Source organism: Octodon degus, unplaced genomic scaffold, assembly GCF_000260255.1.
Source record: "Octodon degus isolate 3935 unplaced genomic scaffold, OctDeg1.0 scaffold00093, whole genome shotgun sequence".
Taxonomy (NCBI): domain Eukaryota; kingdom Metazoa; phylum Chordata; class Mammalia; order Rodentia; family Octodontidae; genus Octodon; species Octodon degus.
The window spans coordinates 2,891,836-2,908,623 of record NW_004524669.1 but is presented as its reverse complement, the minus strand read 5'-3'; the positions used below and the strand labels follow the sequence as shown (position 1 = coordinate 2,908,623).

The 16,788-nt window shown below is 44.4% G+C and overlaps 1 protein-coding gene and 1 non-coding gene across 5 annotated transcripts in view; both read right to left on the bottom strand.

Annotated features, from left to right (window-relative positions):
- Nucleotides 1-526: 526 nt before the first annotated feature.
- Nucleotides 527-16,788, bottom strand: part of Dip2b (disco interacting protein 2 homolog B) — a 255,045-nt gene continuing 238,783 nt past the window's right edge. For all 4 annotated transcript variants that reach the window (XM_004637809.2, XM_004637808.2, XM_023722670.1 and 1 more), the window contains 9 exons: nucleotides 16,438-16,568; nucleotides 13,801-13,969; nucleotides 11,594-11,764; nucleotides 10,480-10,541; nucleotides 9,454-9,511; nucleotides 7,474-7,548; nucleotides 4,921-5,098; nucleotides 3,528-3,651; nucleotides 527-1,040 (listed from right to left, as the gene is read on the bottom strand). In XM_004637809.2, the coding sequence (XP_004637866.1) occupies nucleotides 788-1,040; nucleotides 3,528-3,651; nucleotides 4,921-5,098; nucleotides 7,474-7,548; nucleotides 9,454-9,511; nucleotides 10,480-10,541; nucleotides 11,594-11,764; nucleotides 13,801-13,969; nucleotides 16,438-16,568 (1,221 nt within the window). In that variant the 3' untranslated portion in view covers nucleotides 527-787. The remainder of the gene's footprint in view (nucleotides 1,041-3,527; nucleotides 3,652-4,920; nucleotides 5,099-7,473; nucleotides 7,549-9,453; nucleotides 9,512-10,479; nucleotides 10,542-11,593; nucleotides 11,765-13,800; nucleotides 13,970-16,437; nucleotides 16,569-16,788) is intronic.
- LOC111818532 lies at nucleotides 15,010-15,114 on the bottom strand. The gene has a single exon (XR_002822505.1). It is a non-coding gene; the product is annotated as a small nucleolar RNA U13 (small nucleolar RNA).

The following is a 16,788-nucleotide window of genomic DNA, read 5'->3' as shown; positions in this document are numbered from 1 at the left end:
AGCCTAAATTGATTCCAGGAATGCAAGCTTTAAAAACAAATATAGGTAGCTTTAGCTTATGAAATACATCAGCCAACAAGGACATAAAACATGGGCAGCAAAGCCTGCTAACAATTTGCACTTTTTGGTTACCTAATCAATTACACTATATTAAGAGAATGAAATTCTCATGGTAGAAAAGTTTCTATTTTGTTTTAATTACATATACCAGTTCTTCAATTCTTCAGCTGAATTATGTGTATCTACATGTCTGAAACACTGGTCAAAATGTCTTACAGTAAAGAATTATATATATAAAGTAATTTGCATATTCAGCGGTTATCAGTTTTGCTCCTGGGTTGACTGAAAGCAAAGTAGTTTCATGTTAGAAAAACCTGCAGAATATCTAGCTATGGCAAAACAGCAAAATACAGTACAGAGTGGGGATCTGTGTAACTCAGGCCGCCACTTCATGTGAATTCGTTAAACTCCCTTACAAAATTCTAAAATGGCATTAGATAAAAATACAAATATGTACAACAGATGAAAAAAAATGCAACATGCAAGTAATTGCTTTAGTAACGTGCTGCTCACGCTAGGCTGAAGCTTAGGTCTAACTGGGAACATTTTTTCATTTGCCACCGCAGATCTCCCCTTTCCTGTGTGTGCTGTATGACTACAGAACCCCACAGAATGAGATGAAGGATGTCACGCAGCCACCTCGGCTTACTTCACATTGCCTGAGAGCTTGCTCCTAGCTGTGGGCCTTTGGTCTCTGTGAGACTCAGGATGGCATCCATGTGGCTGGCTACATGTTGTAAGCCACATAGATGGGGTCCAGTTGGTCAGCTAGGAAGCTGTCTCGGAGGTGCATCCTCTGCTTCTCTCCCCGGGAGTTGATCGGGATGACACCTGGGTCCACCACAACCACAACGCCGACAATGAGGTAATGCTCTTCCAGGACCACGTTGGTCACTAAAGGAACCAGATCCAGGGCTTCTTGTTCAGAGCCGCACAGTTCTACAACCACCACAAGCAAGTTGGTCCACGTGAACACAGCACTGAAATTTCAAAGGCATCAGTTAATGTGTTGTTCCATTACCAGTGATATTCTACAGCCTCTACTGAGATGCTACCCTGTTCCCTGAGACCTGTCTTCTCTCCTGGCTTCTAACCAGCTGTGCTATGTGACCTGCCCAGATGACTACAGCTGATAAACTAAGTCATGCACACTGTCTTCGGAGTCGATGTGGGACAGAGTTGTCAGTCGGTCACCTGAGCTGAGGACATGGGCATATGAAAGTGCTAGGGTGGCCAGGGGTGCAGAGCAGCAGAGAGAGCAGCCTTTTAGGGAGCAGAGAATACAGGAAGAGCAGAGCTGCCTGCTCCAGGAAGCAGGTGAAAACTTCCGTATAGCCTTCTTGGCCTTTGGCTCTGCCTGTCCTCAGACCCAGAGTCAAAAGTTTTTCTGGACTTCTGAGATAGCCAGGTATTCTTTCCATTAATTTTTTCTTCTGTTTAAGCACTTCTTTTTGAGACAGGGTTTCACTCTGCAGATTTAGGCTGGCCCTAACTCAGCGATCTGCCTCAGCAATTATAGGCATGTGGACCACACCCAGCATTGTTAAGCTTTTTTGAAGGCTTTTTGTTGCTTGCAACAAAAGAACTTTAACTGTGACAATGTTCTTAAACTCATCAGGAAGAGAGGCTGAGTTCACAGTGACAGCTGACAGTGCCCCACGTAAGAGTGTCCCCTACTATATATAAGCACCACGAAGCAGAAAGTTACCTTCCACTGCATGGAGTACTATATAAGAACATACGGCCTGATCTGTGATTTATGGTGTTAAATCTTTTTTTTCCTTCAAGAGTTCAATCATTAGGGCTGGTGAGATGACTCAGTGGTCTAAAGCACCTACTTAGAACAGACCACGGTTCGATCCCCCAGCACCACATGCCAGCCAGCCGCGCCCCCTGGTGGGCTGAGCTGGCCACACACACACACACACACACACACAAAAAAAAAAAAGTTCAATCATTAAAAAACTATGCAATATTGCACTACAACAGTCAAATGTCTGTAACTGGAAGGTAGCCTTGGCATCCAGCTTCCCTGCATGCTCTCCGGATTCTCTTCTGCCTACTGATGTTCTTGTGCTGGTTAGACCTTTGTTCACACCTGGGGAGAGACTTGGACCAAGGCAGGAACATCTGCAGATGGAGCTTCTACACAGCATGAGTGACAATCAAAAGGACTGCTATTTGCATGGGAAAATCTGGGAAAAGACACAGACTGGATAGGTGGGAAAGCACCTGGATTAAGCTCGATAATCCTTTATCAGGGAAAATGTGAAACACTAATTCTTTCCATCTACTTCCACTGATACTCACAGAACCCACACTCACTGGCTCCTTCCTATATCAGGATGTAGAAGGGAGCATTTCACTGAGAGGAAAGCAGCATAGAGCACTAGGCTTTTTTTTTTTTTTTAATTTATTTAGTACAGGGTCTACAGGGTCTCACTACACAGATCGGACTCATAGTGATCCTCCTGTTTTCAGCCTTCCAAGTGTTGAGATTATAGGTGCACAGCACCAAGCCTAGTCTCAGTGTGCCCCAGGGATGGGGCCAGCATGGCATGCTGGGATCAAACCCCAGTCCCTATGCCTGCCTAAGCAGGTGCTTTAGTCTGATAAGCTATCTGGCTGGCCTTTTTTTCTTTTTTTCTGGTCTTTTTGAGACATTTTTTTTTGTCTTTTTGAGACAAGGTGTCATTATGCAGTTCAGGCTGGCCTTGAGCTCACTTTGTAGCCCAGGAGGGTCTTGAACTTGATCCTCTTGCCTTAGCCTGCCCTCCCAAGTGCTAGAATTACAGGCGTGAGCCACCATGCCCAGGCAGAGCACTGTGTTTTTTAAATTGGTTTTCTGACTTTTAAGTCATGGTTCCTCCTTCCATACCACACTGACTTCCTAGAGACAGATAAGCTCCTACCCCTTCCAATTATGAGTCTGTCCTTAAAAATAGATCTGTTCTATAGGGCTCAGAAGAATGAAGAGTACTGCAGATCATACACCCAAGAGGAGAGATGTTCTATGTATTTCTTCACATCACATGAAATCCCACATCTATGGGTATAAATTTATTTTGCCATCCAGGAGATTAATCTCAGGGACACACTCATACTGAGCTATATCCCAGCCCTTTATGTTTATTTTGAGACAGAGTCTTGCTGAACTGTCTAGCCAGGACTTGAATTTGTGATCCTCCTGCCTTAGCTTCCATCAGTGCTGGCATTACGACGTGCATCACTGCCTAGTGAGCCAGCTCACTGAAAGCAGCACTATGCCAGGCATGGTGGTGCATGCCTGGAATTCCAGCACTCAGGCAGATGAAACAGGAGGATCTTTTTGAGTAGGAGACCAGCCAGCCTGGGCTATAAAGTGAGCTCAAGGCCAGCCTGAACTGTGTATGGAGACCCTGTCTCAAAAAGACAAAAAAAAAAAAAAAAAAAAAAGACAGAAAGCAGCACTAAAGCAGGGCAATTACCATTCAGCAATGCTCCTGTGGATCCGAGACACTGAGGTCTCAATGTCGATGGGGTGGTATCGTAATCCTCTCAGCTCCAGCGTTTCATCCAGAGCTCCCACCACATACAATGCATCATGACGCTCTGAAAGGGAAAATTACGGTTCAGACACAGTGATGCAGTGCAATGATGGCATGAGGAGAACAGAGCGCACACACTCTTAGGGAGAGAAGATGGAGGCAGGTCAGTGTGAAACAGATACAAAGGGCTAAGGAGGAAGGGACAGTCCCTGTCAGCTGGGTCTTTAATTTAAAGTGTTTCTTGATGCCAGCCAGGAAAGGCTGAAGGTACAGTGTATGGCAGAAAAGCCATGACCAAACAACAGAATGACTGCAGGGACACAGCCTTGCTGAAAAACAGGCTTATATACAACAGGAAGAAGCAGAATGGCGGGGCTGGTGAGATAGCTCAGTGGTCTAAAGCACCTACTTAGAACAAACTTAGCAAAGCATAGGGACCACGGTTCAATCCCCCAGCACCACATGCCAGCCAGCCCCGCCCCCTGGTGGGCTGAGCTGGCCACACACACACAAAAATAAATAAATAAGTAAAAAGAATACTTAAAAAAAAAAAAAAAAAAAAAAAAAAAAAAAAAAAAAAAAAAGAAGCAGAATGGCTCCTTAAAGCTGACCCTTCTTCAGGGATTAGGGTGGGGCTTTTTTTTGAGACAGGGTCTGTCTAAGTAGCCCAAGTTGGCTATCAATTCATGGCAGCCCCCCTGCCTCTTCCTCTTGAGTACTGGGATTATAGGTATGTACCACCTAGCCCAGAGATCAGGGGTATTCCTTCTGCTCCCAAAATGGCACGCATGGGTAGAGGAACAAAAGATGTTGCATCTATCCCAGGAGCTCGTTCATTGTTTAGAATCAGCACCCAGAGCTCAGTGGCTCGCTGTGCCTAAGGCACTACCCACCCTCAGCACATCTCTGATTGCCTGGCCGTCTTGTGCCCACTCCTGGGCTTCTCCCATGGTGGCCCCGAGTGCTTCCCTCCAGGAGCTGCATAGGGCCAAGTGTTACTTCAAAGAAACATGGATTCACTCTTGGGTTTAAGAGTACTGGAAACTGGGGCTGGTGAGATGGCTCAGTGGTCTAAAGCACCTACTTAGAACAAGCTTAGCAAAAAGCACAGGGACCGCGGTTCAATCCCCCAGCACCACATGCCAGCCAGAACGCCCCCTGGTGGGCTGAGATGGCCACACACACGCACACACACACGCACAAATAAATATTAAAAAAAAAAAAAAAAAAGAGTACTGGAAACAACTGCACCCACACTCTACACTCCTCAGGAGGCAGAAGGCTGGCCAGTGCTACAGATCAACACCCCGCAGGGCGCAGAGGTGGGAGGTACCTCCGGTGGCCGCTGTGAGCTCAGTTCTACGGACAAACCCCAGGTATCCTGTTCGAGCCCAGAGTGTCTGAGCAGCATCCCCAAAGCTCAGGCGGGTGTTGAAGTGATCTGCTTGAAGAGTCTCGCTGTCATAGATGGTGTAGTAGCCACTGGCGGTATGGGGACTGTTCACCCAAATCTACAAGAAAACAGCAATGGTCACATTGCATCAGGAACACATGGTTTCTCCTGGGATAATATTTTCACTTGTTGGAATCTCATTTCTCTACTAAGAACACAAGTGCAACCATAAGGGCAGCTGGCATTTACTGTCTTTCCTACATGCACAACAATGAAATAATAAGCATTTTATGTGTCTAACCTCCATTACTATTGCTATAGATGTGAGAAAAAGGCTCTCTCACTTTTTTTTTTTTTTTGTACTGGCAACTGAACTCAAGGACCTTGTGTTTGCCAGGCAGGTGCTACGCTGCTGAGCTATAATCCTGGTCCCTCCTTTTTTTTCTTTTAAGTTTCTGAGATGGTGTCACTATTTAGTTGAAGCCTACCTTGAACTCACTATGTAGTCTAGGTTGGGATCAAATTCACAACCACCCTCCTGCCTCCACCTCCTGAGTGCTAGGATAAAAGGTGTGCACAACCATGCCTGGCTTTAAGGGATATGCTCGTAATTGTGAGCTACAGTGTCTTTCTAGTTCATTTTTTACCTGTTTCCCACCAAAGTACCAAATGTCATCTCTGTGTTCAGTGATATAACTACTCTATGATACAAATCCTTGGGAGGAACAGTACAGGCCATCCTGCCGGAGTTTATAAAGTAAGCCCAGGAGTTTAGAAAGTAAGCAGGGCTGGCTAAGTTGACAGCAATGTTACTAGTGTGGCCAGTGTTTGTTGGGAACTCACTATGAGACAGTGTTCCTGCGCTTTGCAAATGCAGTACTATTTTATTTTACTCTGTAGGTAAGTAAGTTAGGGGCTATTTATTTTTTATTTTTTAAGCAGAACCAGGGATTGAACTCAGGCCCTTGCACTTGCCAGGGAAGCGCTTATTCCACTGAGCCACCTCCCCCGCCCCCTTTTTTTTTTCTTTTTGACACAGGGTCTCAGTATACAGTCCAGACTGGCTTTGAATTCACTATGCAGGCCAGACTAGTCCCAAACTTGCTGGCTTTCTCCTGCCTCAGCCACTTGAGTGCCAAGAGCACAGGTCACCATGCCCAGTTGGGCTTTAATTATTAATGGATGAAGAAATAAGCCCTTGGAGTTTAAGAAACTTGTCCAGTGTTGACAAGCTGGTAACTGCAGAAGCCAGGCTCCTCAAACTGCTCCCCTCATTAAACTATGGGATCAAATATCAGGACTCTTCAAAGACTGGGGGGAAGTCTTTGTAGAAGTTTTTTTTTTTTTTTTTTTAAGACAAGATTTTACTATGTAGCTCACACCAACAATGAGTTCATTATGTAAGTCAGGCTGGCCTGGAACTTGCAGCAATTCTCCTGCTTTAACCTCCAGAGTCCTGGGATTACAGGCATGTGCCACCATGTGGGGCTCAAGAGTTGTTCTTTTTTTTTTTTGGTGGAACTGGGGATTGAACTCAGGCCCTTGTGCTTGCCAGGGAAGTGCTTATTCCACTGAGCCATCTCCCTGGCCCTTTTTTAAAAAATCTACTTAGTACAGAGCTTACAGGGTCTCACTACAGAGATCGGACTCGTGGTGATCCTCCTGTTTTCAGCCTCCCAAGCACTGGGATTACAGGCACATGTCAGATGGCCAGTCTCAATTGCTATCTCACTGCATCCGAGATCGAACCCTGGTCCCTGGGTCTGTTTAAGAAGGTGCTTTAATCCAGTGAGCTATCTGGTCAGCCCTTTCAAGAGTATTTTTATACTAATAGAAAAAGGAGGGGCTGGTGAGATGGCTCAGTGGTCTAAAGCACCTACTTAGAACAAGCTTAGCTAAAGCACAGGGACCACGGTTCAATCCCCCAGCACCACATGCCAGCCAGAACGCCCCCTGGTGGGCTGAGCTGGCCACACACACACACACACACACACACACACAAAAATAAAAAAAAAAAAAAAAAAAAAAAAAAAAAAAAAAGAAAAAGGAGGGCCAGAGATACAGCTCAGCAGCACAGCACCTGCCTGGCAAGCCCAAGGTCCTAAGTCCAATTCCTACTACTGGGAAAGAAAAAACAATCCAACCAACCAACCAACCAACCAACCAATCAACCAACCAAATGGATACATTTTGAAATATAATTGCATGAATTGCAAAAAAATGATATATGTAGCTTCTAGTTCCAGCCATTTAAGGGTGGATTTTCTCAGTTTATTTTTTAGGTAAATGAATGGCAGCAGAAAATCTGCTTTGGGAACCTAACCTTCAACCTTCCATTGACTCCAGTCACAACCTCTCCTTCCTTTTCACTTCAGTCTCCTACCTACAGAAAAAATATTCACAATGGAGGACAATCTAAGCCACTTTGGCTGGCTTTCAGGACGTAAGCCCTAAGGCACTGACTTTCAGAGTAAAATTGAAAATTATACCTACTTCACCCAGATGAGAGTCTCCAACAGGCCCTTTGGTCTCAGGATTAACAATAACCACTTTCACTCCAGGTAAAATCTGAGAATCAAAGGGAGAACATAAAGATTGGATAGTCACGACCTCTACAAAAATTGAGCAGCCACCTTAGTAGATCTGGGAGAGTGGCACAATGGGAATGGGAACTGCCTGTTGCAAAGTGGCTGTCCTGAGGGGACAACTGCAGGCGCCTGTTTTGCTCCTACCAAATCTTTCTCATTTCTGTGGAGACCAGAGGTCTAGTAAGATTCACTTAGCCTAGCATCTCTTTAGAGTGATGAGGATCATAACAGCCAGGTAACTTAATTTTCTCACAATTGATCTCACTCATGGAACATCATAAAATCTCTTCAACACAGAAAGAGGCCAAGCCTGAGACTACACTCTAGCTGTCAGCCCAAGGAACTATAATAGTGAGACAGGGCAGCACAGAGGTGGCTCTACAGGGGAAGGGAAGATGACCTTGTCCTGGGATTAAGAAAGACCTCACATGCCTGGAGCTTCCTCAGGAAGGGAAAAAACCAGGTGCAGCCTGAGATCATCAGCTCTGGGCCTACCAGGAGAAAAGCCTCTATGGGTAATGTGCATGGGTATTGTGCATGCGTATCTCACACCTCTTCTTACCCTGGATTGCTAAAGCCTGAGGCCATCTGGGCTTATGTAAGTGAAACCTCCAGGAGGCAATGAAGGAAGGGAAAGGATAGCTTCCTCCAAGCTGTCCCTGGCCAGGACCTGCAGGGCATAAACTGTGGCTCCTACTCACACCTGACCTTGACTGGCACATCTGATGAGGTAAGATCTGCCCACCCAGCTTCCCTGCAGCACACTCACTAGTGCCCCTGGAAACAGCAGCATCTTATTTCCCCTTTAGCCATGCCTCTAGACCTACTGGGGTGATCCTCCTAGGCATCAACGCGCTCCTCCCGTCTAGGGATGGGAAATCTGCTCTGTCTTGATAGCACAACACATGTGGCCACTATACTTAGTGAGCTTCTCTTAGCTGAATCTTTCCTTTAAAAAAAAAAAAAATTGGTACTGGACGTTGAGCCCATGATCTTCACAATGAGCTACATTCCCCAGACCTTTTAAAATTTTTTACATTGAGACAAAGTCTTGCTCAGGTGCCCATACTAGGCTTAAACTTCTCCTACCTCTGCTTCCTGCACTGGGGCCTCAGGTACCTGTCACCATATCCAGCTTCGCCTGTCTTTATTATTTTTTTATTTTTATTTTATTTTTTATTTTTTTTACGGAACCAGGGATTGAACTCAGACCCTTGCGCTTGCCAGGGAAGCGCTTATTCCACTGAGCCATCTCCCCAGCCCTTCGCCTGTCTTTAATCTCTTCCCCATACTGAATTATTTTTTTAATCTGAATGTCTTCCGCTGACCTTACACTATACTACCCATATCTGTACCTCTAGCATTCCCCACGTGACTACTGAGATGAAACTGACTCTTCTGAGTGCTGTTCAGCTATCAGCTTTGCACTGCATTCTGCAGATTTGTCAGGAAGAATACCTGCTAAGCTGAAAAATTCCAGAAGGCTCCAATATAGTCTCCTATGTGTATGCATGTAAATTTTTTTTTTTTAAATGTATTTTAGTACAGGATCTATAGGGTCTCACTATACAGATAGGACTCATGGTATCCTGTTTTTTTCAGCCTCCCAAGCTCTAGGATCACAGGTGCGCACCACTACACCCAGTCTCAATTGCCGGAGGCATGGCCGGCACAGCACAGTGAGGATCAAACCCCCAACCCCCAATCTCTGCATCTGCCTAAGGAGGTGCTTTAGTCTGCAGACTCTGGCAGCCTGCATGTGAATCCCAATGTATTAGTTAAACTGAGGCTTTGAGTGATCTCCAGCTTTCCATTATGTTCTGCCCTAGACTGGTGTTTGGCCTGGTTGCTGGAGGGCCACCCCTGAGGTTTGCAGAGAACATACCTTTCCAGACTCTGAGAGCAGCAGACTCTGCGGGGCTCCCCGCTCCACAAGACGAACCCTGCAGAGGAACAGGAGTTGAGTTACTGGACATAAGCCTTTCTAAAAGTGACTTCACCATGCCTCTTGCTTTCCTGAGACCCCTAAATGGTCTCTCCTCTTCCCTTGGAGCGGAGTTTCTGACTCACAGACATTCTGTCTCAGGCCATTTTTTGCTGCAGGGTGTTTAGTAAAATCCTGCCTCTACCCACTAGATGTCAGTAGCAGCTCCCCTGGGTGATGACAAAAAACCTCTTCAGACACTGTCAGTGTCCTTGGGGTAGGGGGGTAATCTTGCAGTGAGAACACGGCCCATGAGTAATATGCACCAGTGATGCATCAGAGGACATCCTAGCAGGGCTCCTGACAGTGCTTATCGGGGACAGAAACTAAACTTTCCTTCTAAGGTGAGAAGGCAGGGATTCAGAGAAGATCTGCTCTGCCTCACAAATCTTGTCTGTCCCATCCTATGTGTCTGTCCCATCCTATGTTTTAAATTTTTATTTTTATCTTTTATTTTTGAGACAGGGTCTCACTACGCAGTTTGGGCTGGCCTTATGCTCACTTCTGTAGCCCCCAGGGTGGTCTCAAACTTGAAGCTACCCTGTCTCAATATCCTGAGTGCTGGGGTTACAGGTGTGCACCATCATGCCTGGTTCCATCTTATTTTTTAAACGTTTAGAAGAGACTATCATTTTAGTTTAACTTGTATCAAATATCACAAAATAGTATTCTATTTTTAGTGTTAAAGAATAGTACAGGAACTGTCAGAATTAAAGCTTTCTTCTATAAAAGAAAATCTTGAACCAGGGATATAGCTCTGTGGCACAATGCCTATCCAGCAAGCACAAAGGTCCTGAGTTCGATTTCTGGTACCAAAAAGAAAAAGTAATCTTTTCATGCATTAATGATAATAAGACGCAGACATAAAAAGAACAAAGGGTGGCTTCCAAACTCTATGCTTAAGCATGTAAATAGGCAGTGGCATACCTGTCATGTCTTAATGATTTCAGATCTACATACACAGTAGTGGGATCAGGCCCTGAGGTTCCCTAAAGAAAAACAAAGCAATGTTAATTTAAAATTTAAATAAGCTACTTTCACACTTCACAGGCTCAAGAAATAGGTATTTTAACTATATGCATACACCAACCACTTAGTCTTGGAAGCTCACTTCCTCTTCAACCAAAGAAGGCAGGGTCAAGTTAATAGGTATTAAGAATGTAAGTCTGCAAGTCATCCCAGCCTGGAGATCTACTGTTTTCCCTTTCCTTCCCCTCCATCACCGACAGAAGCAGCACTGAAATGTTACAAAGGCAAGGAGTGCCTCCATCCCTGGCCCAAGGATTTTTTTTCCTTCTTCTTCTTCCTCTGTAGTTCAGGTTGGCCTCAGAGATCTTCCTGCCTCAGCCTCCTAAATTCTGGGATTATAGATGTGAGCCACCATGCCCAGGATTTTCCGAATCAACACTAGCCCCAGCTGACAGCAAGAGGCCCAACAGGACTCCATGGTGAAAGTCCCAGGACACATCCTGAAATCACTATGAGCACCGAAGCCCTACAAGTATCTGCCCACATATGCCACCCTCTTGAACTCTTAGTCTCATCCATGTTTTTATCGGCTTTATTAGCTTCCAGCCCTTATAGAGTCAAACTCAGTTCTAGTCCCTTTTCTGGTATTTACTCACAAAGAATAACATGGCAAACTTGCCGTCTGACTAGAAAAAAAGAATGCAAGTTTATCTGCGTTCATTTTGGGCGGGGGAAGAAGGAAATACTGAGAAGATGGAAAAAACAGGTCAGATATAAATAAAACCTAAATAGGGTATTCCAAATAGGACTCTGAAAGCTTTCTGGTTCATCGTCATGCACCACCCCACCACTACTAAGAGGAAGCATTCACACTGGTGCCATCTGTCAGCCCCCCAGTAACTCCTAGTAACTCGGTATTCTGCAAGCCACCCTGGGAAGTATGAAACGGTCATCTCCATTTTACAGATGAGCATAATGAGGCATACAGCAGCCAAAGGAAGAAACCTCAAGTCCCACCACAAGTGAGCCTAGGGTTGGAGCTACGTTAGCAAATGAGACTTGAGGACGTCACCTGTAAACATATTGCTACATTGACTCTCGATCCAAAAGTAGTGCTGACAGCCCGAGGGGACAGGCCAATGTCTTTGAAGAGCTTGGAGAAGGACTGCTGCAGTGTGATTCGGGGTCGCTCCTCAGCCACCACCACACAGGTCCGGATGCAGGAGAGGTTGATCCCTCTGGTCTGCAAGACACACAGTGTGAGCAGAAAACTGAACAGGTAAAGCATGACTCTCAGTCAAGAAAAGCCAAGGAACTGGCATGTATTTATTTAATTTCTTCTTTAAAGCTCCAGACATGCAGAGAAAAGCAACTTTAAGAAGAAAATTCAAGACACATTTCTGTAAAATCATTATCATGAGTAAAGGTGCTTGTTCTTTATTCCTTCCCTCTTCCTCTAAAAATGTTGAATTCTCCAGCAATATATTTTTATTATTTCCCAATTCTGAATCTTAGGTTTCTATTTGTTGGGACTATGAAAAGAATATAGAACCTAGGTTTTGGTCTTTCTGAGACATGGTCTTGCTATGCAGTTCAGACTGGCCTTGGCTACAAAGTGAGTTTAAGGCCAGCCTGAACTACATAATGAGACCCTGTCTCAAAAAGACAAAAAACAATTTTTTTTTAATTAATACATGTTTACAATACATAATGATCATATTCATCATGGGTTCATGTACATACTACAAAGATCATATTTCTGACCAGCTCACTCTAGCCCAGGCTGGTCTCAAACTCAGTGATCCTCCTGCCTCAGCCTCGTCACTGCTGGGATTACAGGCATGTGCCACCATGCTTGGCCTTTCAGAACCTAGGTATCTAACATCTTGTGGACCTAGGGATTGAACTCAGGCTCAAGCGCTCATTCTACTGAGCTATCTCCCTGGTCCCTCTTTTTCCTTCTTGAAGCCATAGTTCCCTATGAAAGAAAATTCAACACTGTCTGACTTTCTCATATGATGGTCAGAAATATGATCTTTGTAATATGCACATGAACCCATGATGAATATGATCATGTACTGTAAACATGTATTAATTAAAAAAATTGTTTTTTGTCTTTTTGAGACAGGGTCTCATTATGTAGTTCAGGCTGGCCTTAAACTCACTTTGTAGCCTAGGATGGCCTCAAACTCCCAGCAATCCTTCTGCCTCAGCCTGCAGAATGCTGGAATTATAGGCATGTGTCATGCCTAGCTGAATTTTTTTTTTTTTTTTAAATAGGATCCTTGGAGACACACATTAGTGAACTGTCCTTATCTTTGGATCCACATCCATTTCAAATATTCTGAGCTTTCAAACTCTACTGGGGCTCTTCTGTCCACCATTGACTGTGTGTTCGTGCCTCTGAGCCTAACCATGTCTTCTCACAAGACTTTCAAACATTTATTTATTTATTTATTTATTTATTTTGTGTGTGTGTGTGTGGGGGGGCAGCTCAGCCCACCAGGGGGCGGCGCTGGCTGGCATGTGGTGCTGGGGGATTGAACCGCGGTCCCTGTGCTTTGCCAAGCTTCTTTCAAATAGGTGCTTTAGACCACTGAGCCATCTCGCCAGCCCTCACAAGACTTTCAGAATCAAATAATTCCTGGCCAAGAAGCAAAAACTGAGCTGTCCCATTCCTCGGTGGATTTGGATGAAGACTGGTAATAAAATTAGGTCCAACTCCAAGGGGAGACATTAGAGGACCAAGCTAGGACTGTAAGGAGCTGCATGAGAGCTGCAACACATCCACCCTCTTGGAGGTCACAAAGCAATATCCTCTTTTATCATGGTCAAGACAATACTGAATCAAGCTTAAAAAAATACCATAGGCTGGATAGTGGAATGTACTTAATGAGGAATCTTAAATCTTTTCCTGTGATTAGCACTATTGGATCAACAATAAATATTTGAAACCTTTAACATAACAAATTCTACTGGGAAAATTTCCTTTGATCTTTACATGAAGTCATTTCCATTTAGGTTCCCAGTACTTATCTTCTTCATTTTAAGGTCAAAATCTGGTTAGACCCTGAAAGAGTGCACTCATTAGTAAAGTAAAAGAGTTAAAACTTCCTGAGTTTACAAAACACCCATTTAAATGTCTGGCTGGACAGAGGCAGGCAGGTGTGTCTCCTAACCCTTACACTGTTATTATCATGCTCTGGCTCACATCTCCACAAGCTCTTAGTACTTACTTAGCCTAGGTTTCTTAGGTTGTTTGTTGTGGCTGCAACTTACCTTCAGCACCTCTACTTGGTTTCCCAGCCCTTTAGTGCAAAGCTCCATAACCGAATAGGAGCAGAAGGTATCCCTTATTTTGTACTGGTTGACCGTGGCAAGCCAAAGGAAAAGGTTGTTTTCCAACTCCATAGGAGGAATTAAGATGGATTGGTGACCTGAATAGACACTGCAATGAAGAAAGACAAGAACATTATTAATTCATCTTAAATACCTCATTTTATTTTTTGTCTTTTTGAGACAGCTCGCTACACAGTTCACGCTGGACTTGAACTCATAACAGTCTTCCTACCTCAGCCTCCCGAGGGCTGAGATTACATGTGTGTGAAACAGTGCCTGGTTTGACACCTCACTTTAGAACACCATCATTTTTTTTTGAACACCATCATTTTAACAAATATTTACTGCATGGGAAGGATGGTGGACAGTCACATTAGATATGAAGGTCTCAGAATGAGCCTTGTTCCTATGCAACTCACAAGACGCAGTAACTATGAAATAAAGCAGACTATGGTAGGTCTGGTAACTAAGCTATGCATAAAGGACACTGAGTTCATAGGATAAAGAACAATTCATTTAAAATGAGAAAGCAGGGGTGTGGTGGTTGTGGTGGTTTACTGAGTAGGAAGCATTTAAGCTGGGGTTTGAAGAAAGCATCTGAGTAGCTGGAAGAAGTGAGGAGGACAGGGAAGGCATTCTAAGTAGTGGAACAGCATACCCAAAGGCAGGAGAGCTTGGAGTGAGCATGGTTAGAAATAGCATTCCAGTGAAATCCTGATGCTCTGGGAGTATGGGGGGAGGGGAAGGCTAGAAAGACTGAAGCCAAACTCTGAAGAGGTTTACCTAGCCTCAGAAGGTTAGATTATACCCTTAAAGGGCGGTTTTAGCTGAAGCAAAACTAGTAATTGAAGTGGAGATTACAGACATGAGCCACTAGAGGATGAAGGCTGAGAAAGGCTGCAACAATCTAGCTGCAATGACACAGAGGAGGCAGGGAGAGTGTGGGCCTGAACCCCAACTACATGATGAGGATCAAACGAAAGGAATGGCATAGTCCCGTATCACAAATATAATGTAAAGCCATGAACACTTATATACATCAAAAACACTAGGAGTCCAGGAAGCCTGCATTTAGCATATACGAGTTGTGGCTGCCACCTCTAGAGAGTTAAGTCAGCCTGGGAAAGCCTCTTTAATTATTCTTTTCCATATCAGATGAAAAAGGTGTAAACACTGGAATAAGGGCTGAGGGAAGATGCTTCCCTCACAACAGTGTGAAAATCAAATCATCACACTTATGAACCACAAAACCATTTGTTTTTGTTTTGTTAACACATTCACAATGGGGCCATAATTTGTATGTCTTGCAGCTGGGCAGCTACAACCACTGGCAGTACATGTGTCATGGTCCCATTGGGTGGCTTTTTAAAAAAAATGTATTTAGTACAGGGTCTACAGGGTCTCACTACACAGAATGGACTCACAGTGATCCTGTTTTCAGCCTCCCAAGCGCTGGGATCACAGGCATGTGCTATCACACTTTGTCTCAATTGAGGTCTTGGTGTGCCGTGGGGGCGGGGCCAGCAAGGCATGCCAGGAATTGAACCCTGGACCCTGTACCTAAGCAGGTGCTTTAGTCTACTAAGCTATCTGGCTGGCCCTGGATGACTTTTAATGAATTTTATGAGTTAAAAACACTAATAAAAGGCATTAGATCTGTTCGTACCACCAGTGGTATGATCTGCACAGTGGGAACATCATACAGTGGTTTAAGCTGGCAGAACATGTTAAAGAACTGATTATAGAGAGATATGTATACAACAACTGAGGCAAAGAACAGCCAGGCATAGTGACACATGCCTACTCACCAGGCTGAGGAATGAGGATCACTGCAAGTTTGAGGTCAGCCTGGACTACAGAGTGAGTTCAAGACCTGCCTGAACTGCACAGTAAGACCTTGTCTCAAAAAAACAAACAAACAAACAAACAAAAACAAAAACAAAAACAAAACAAAAGACAACACCTCAAAGAATATGACATTTATTATGCAGGCCATGCAGTACAGATGTTGAAGATAATGCCCACATTTCTATTTTGGGCCTTGGTAGATAACCCTACCATAATGAAGTTGGGGACCATGGAGCAGGATGTTGAGTTATAGGCACATGAGAAGCGTTCCAAAAGTCCACAAGTACATGAAAATACAGGCCTGAGATAAAGCCCCTGTGGCAGGTGATGGAAGGAGCTGGAACTTGTTCTTCCTCAAGAAGCAATCTGGCCAGGACAAACATGCCACTTCCTGGCCACATGCTATCATCCCATCCCATCCCATTCCTTCCTGCCAAGCTGAGGGGGTTTATTCTGGCTGTTAAAGCATGTTATACTACACCAAGTATCATCCCACCATCTGGCTTTGCTTCTAAATAAAGGATATAGGAAGAAACACAGAACAGGTAACTGAGTAAATGGCATTTTATATGAGGCATAAGACAAGAAATGGGAATCCAGACAAAACCAGACAATTCAGAAAAACAGCCTTTTACTAAAAACGTTAGCAAATTAAGGGAGCAAAGGGAAAGATAAGCAGCCCCTAAGTATGCCACATACATTCTGTTTCTTTGGCTTTTCCATCCTTACCTGCAGAGACACCAGAGTGCAAAGCCAAGTCCACAGTAAGGGTCAAGGCAGATGGCAATCTGCCGAGAAGAATACAACTCACACTGGAGCTTGATGGCTCTACAAAGAGCATTAACTGCAGAGTGGGACATCTAGAAAGTAAGGAACATGAAACAGGATGGAACTGAGACACAGGCGCATAGAGACACAGCTTTGAGAAGTTTCAATTCCCCAAATGATACATATTTTTATTTCCTACTCTAAATCTACATTAGGGGCTGGAGAGATGGCTCAGTGGTCTAAAGCACCTACTTGAAACAAGCTTGGCAAAGCACAGGGACCGCGGTTCGATCCCCAGCACCACATGCCAGC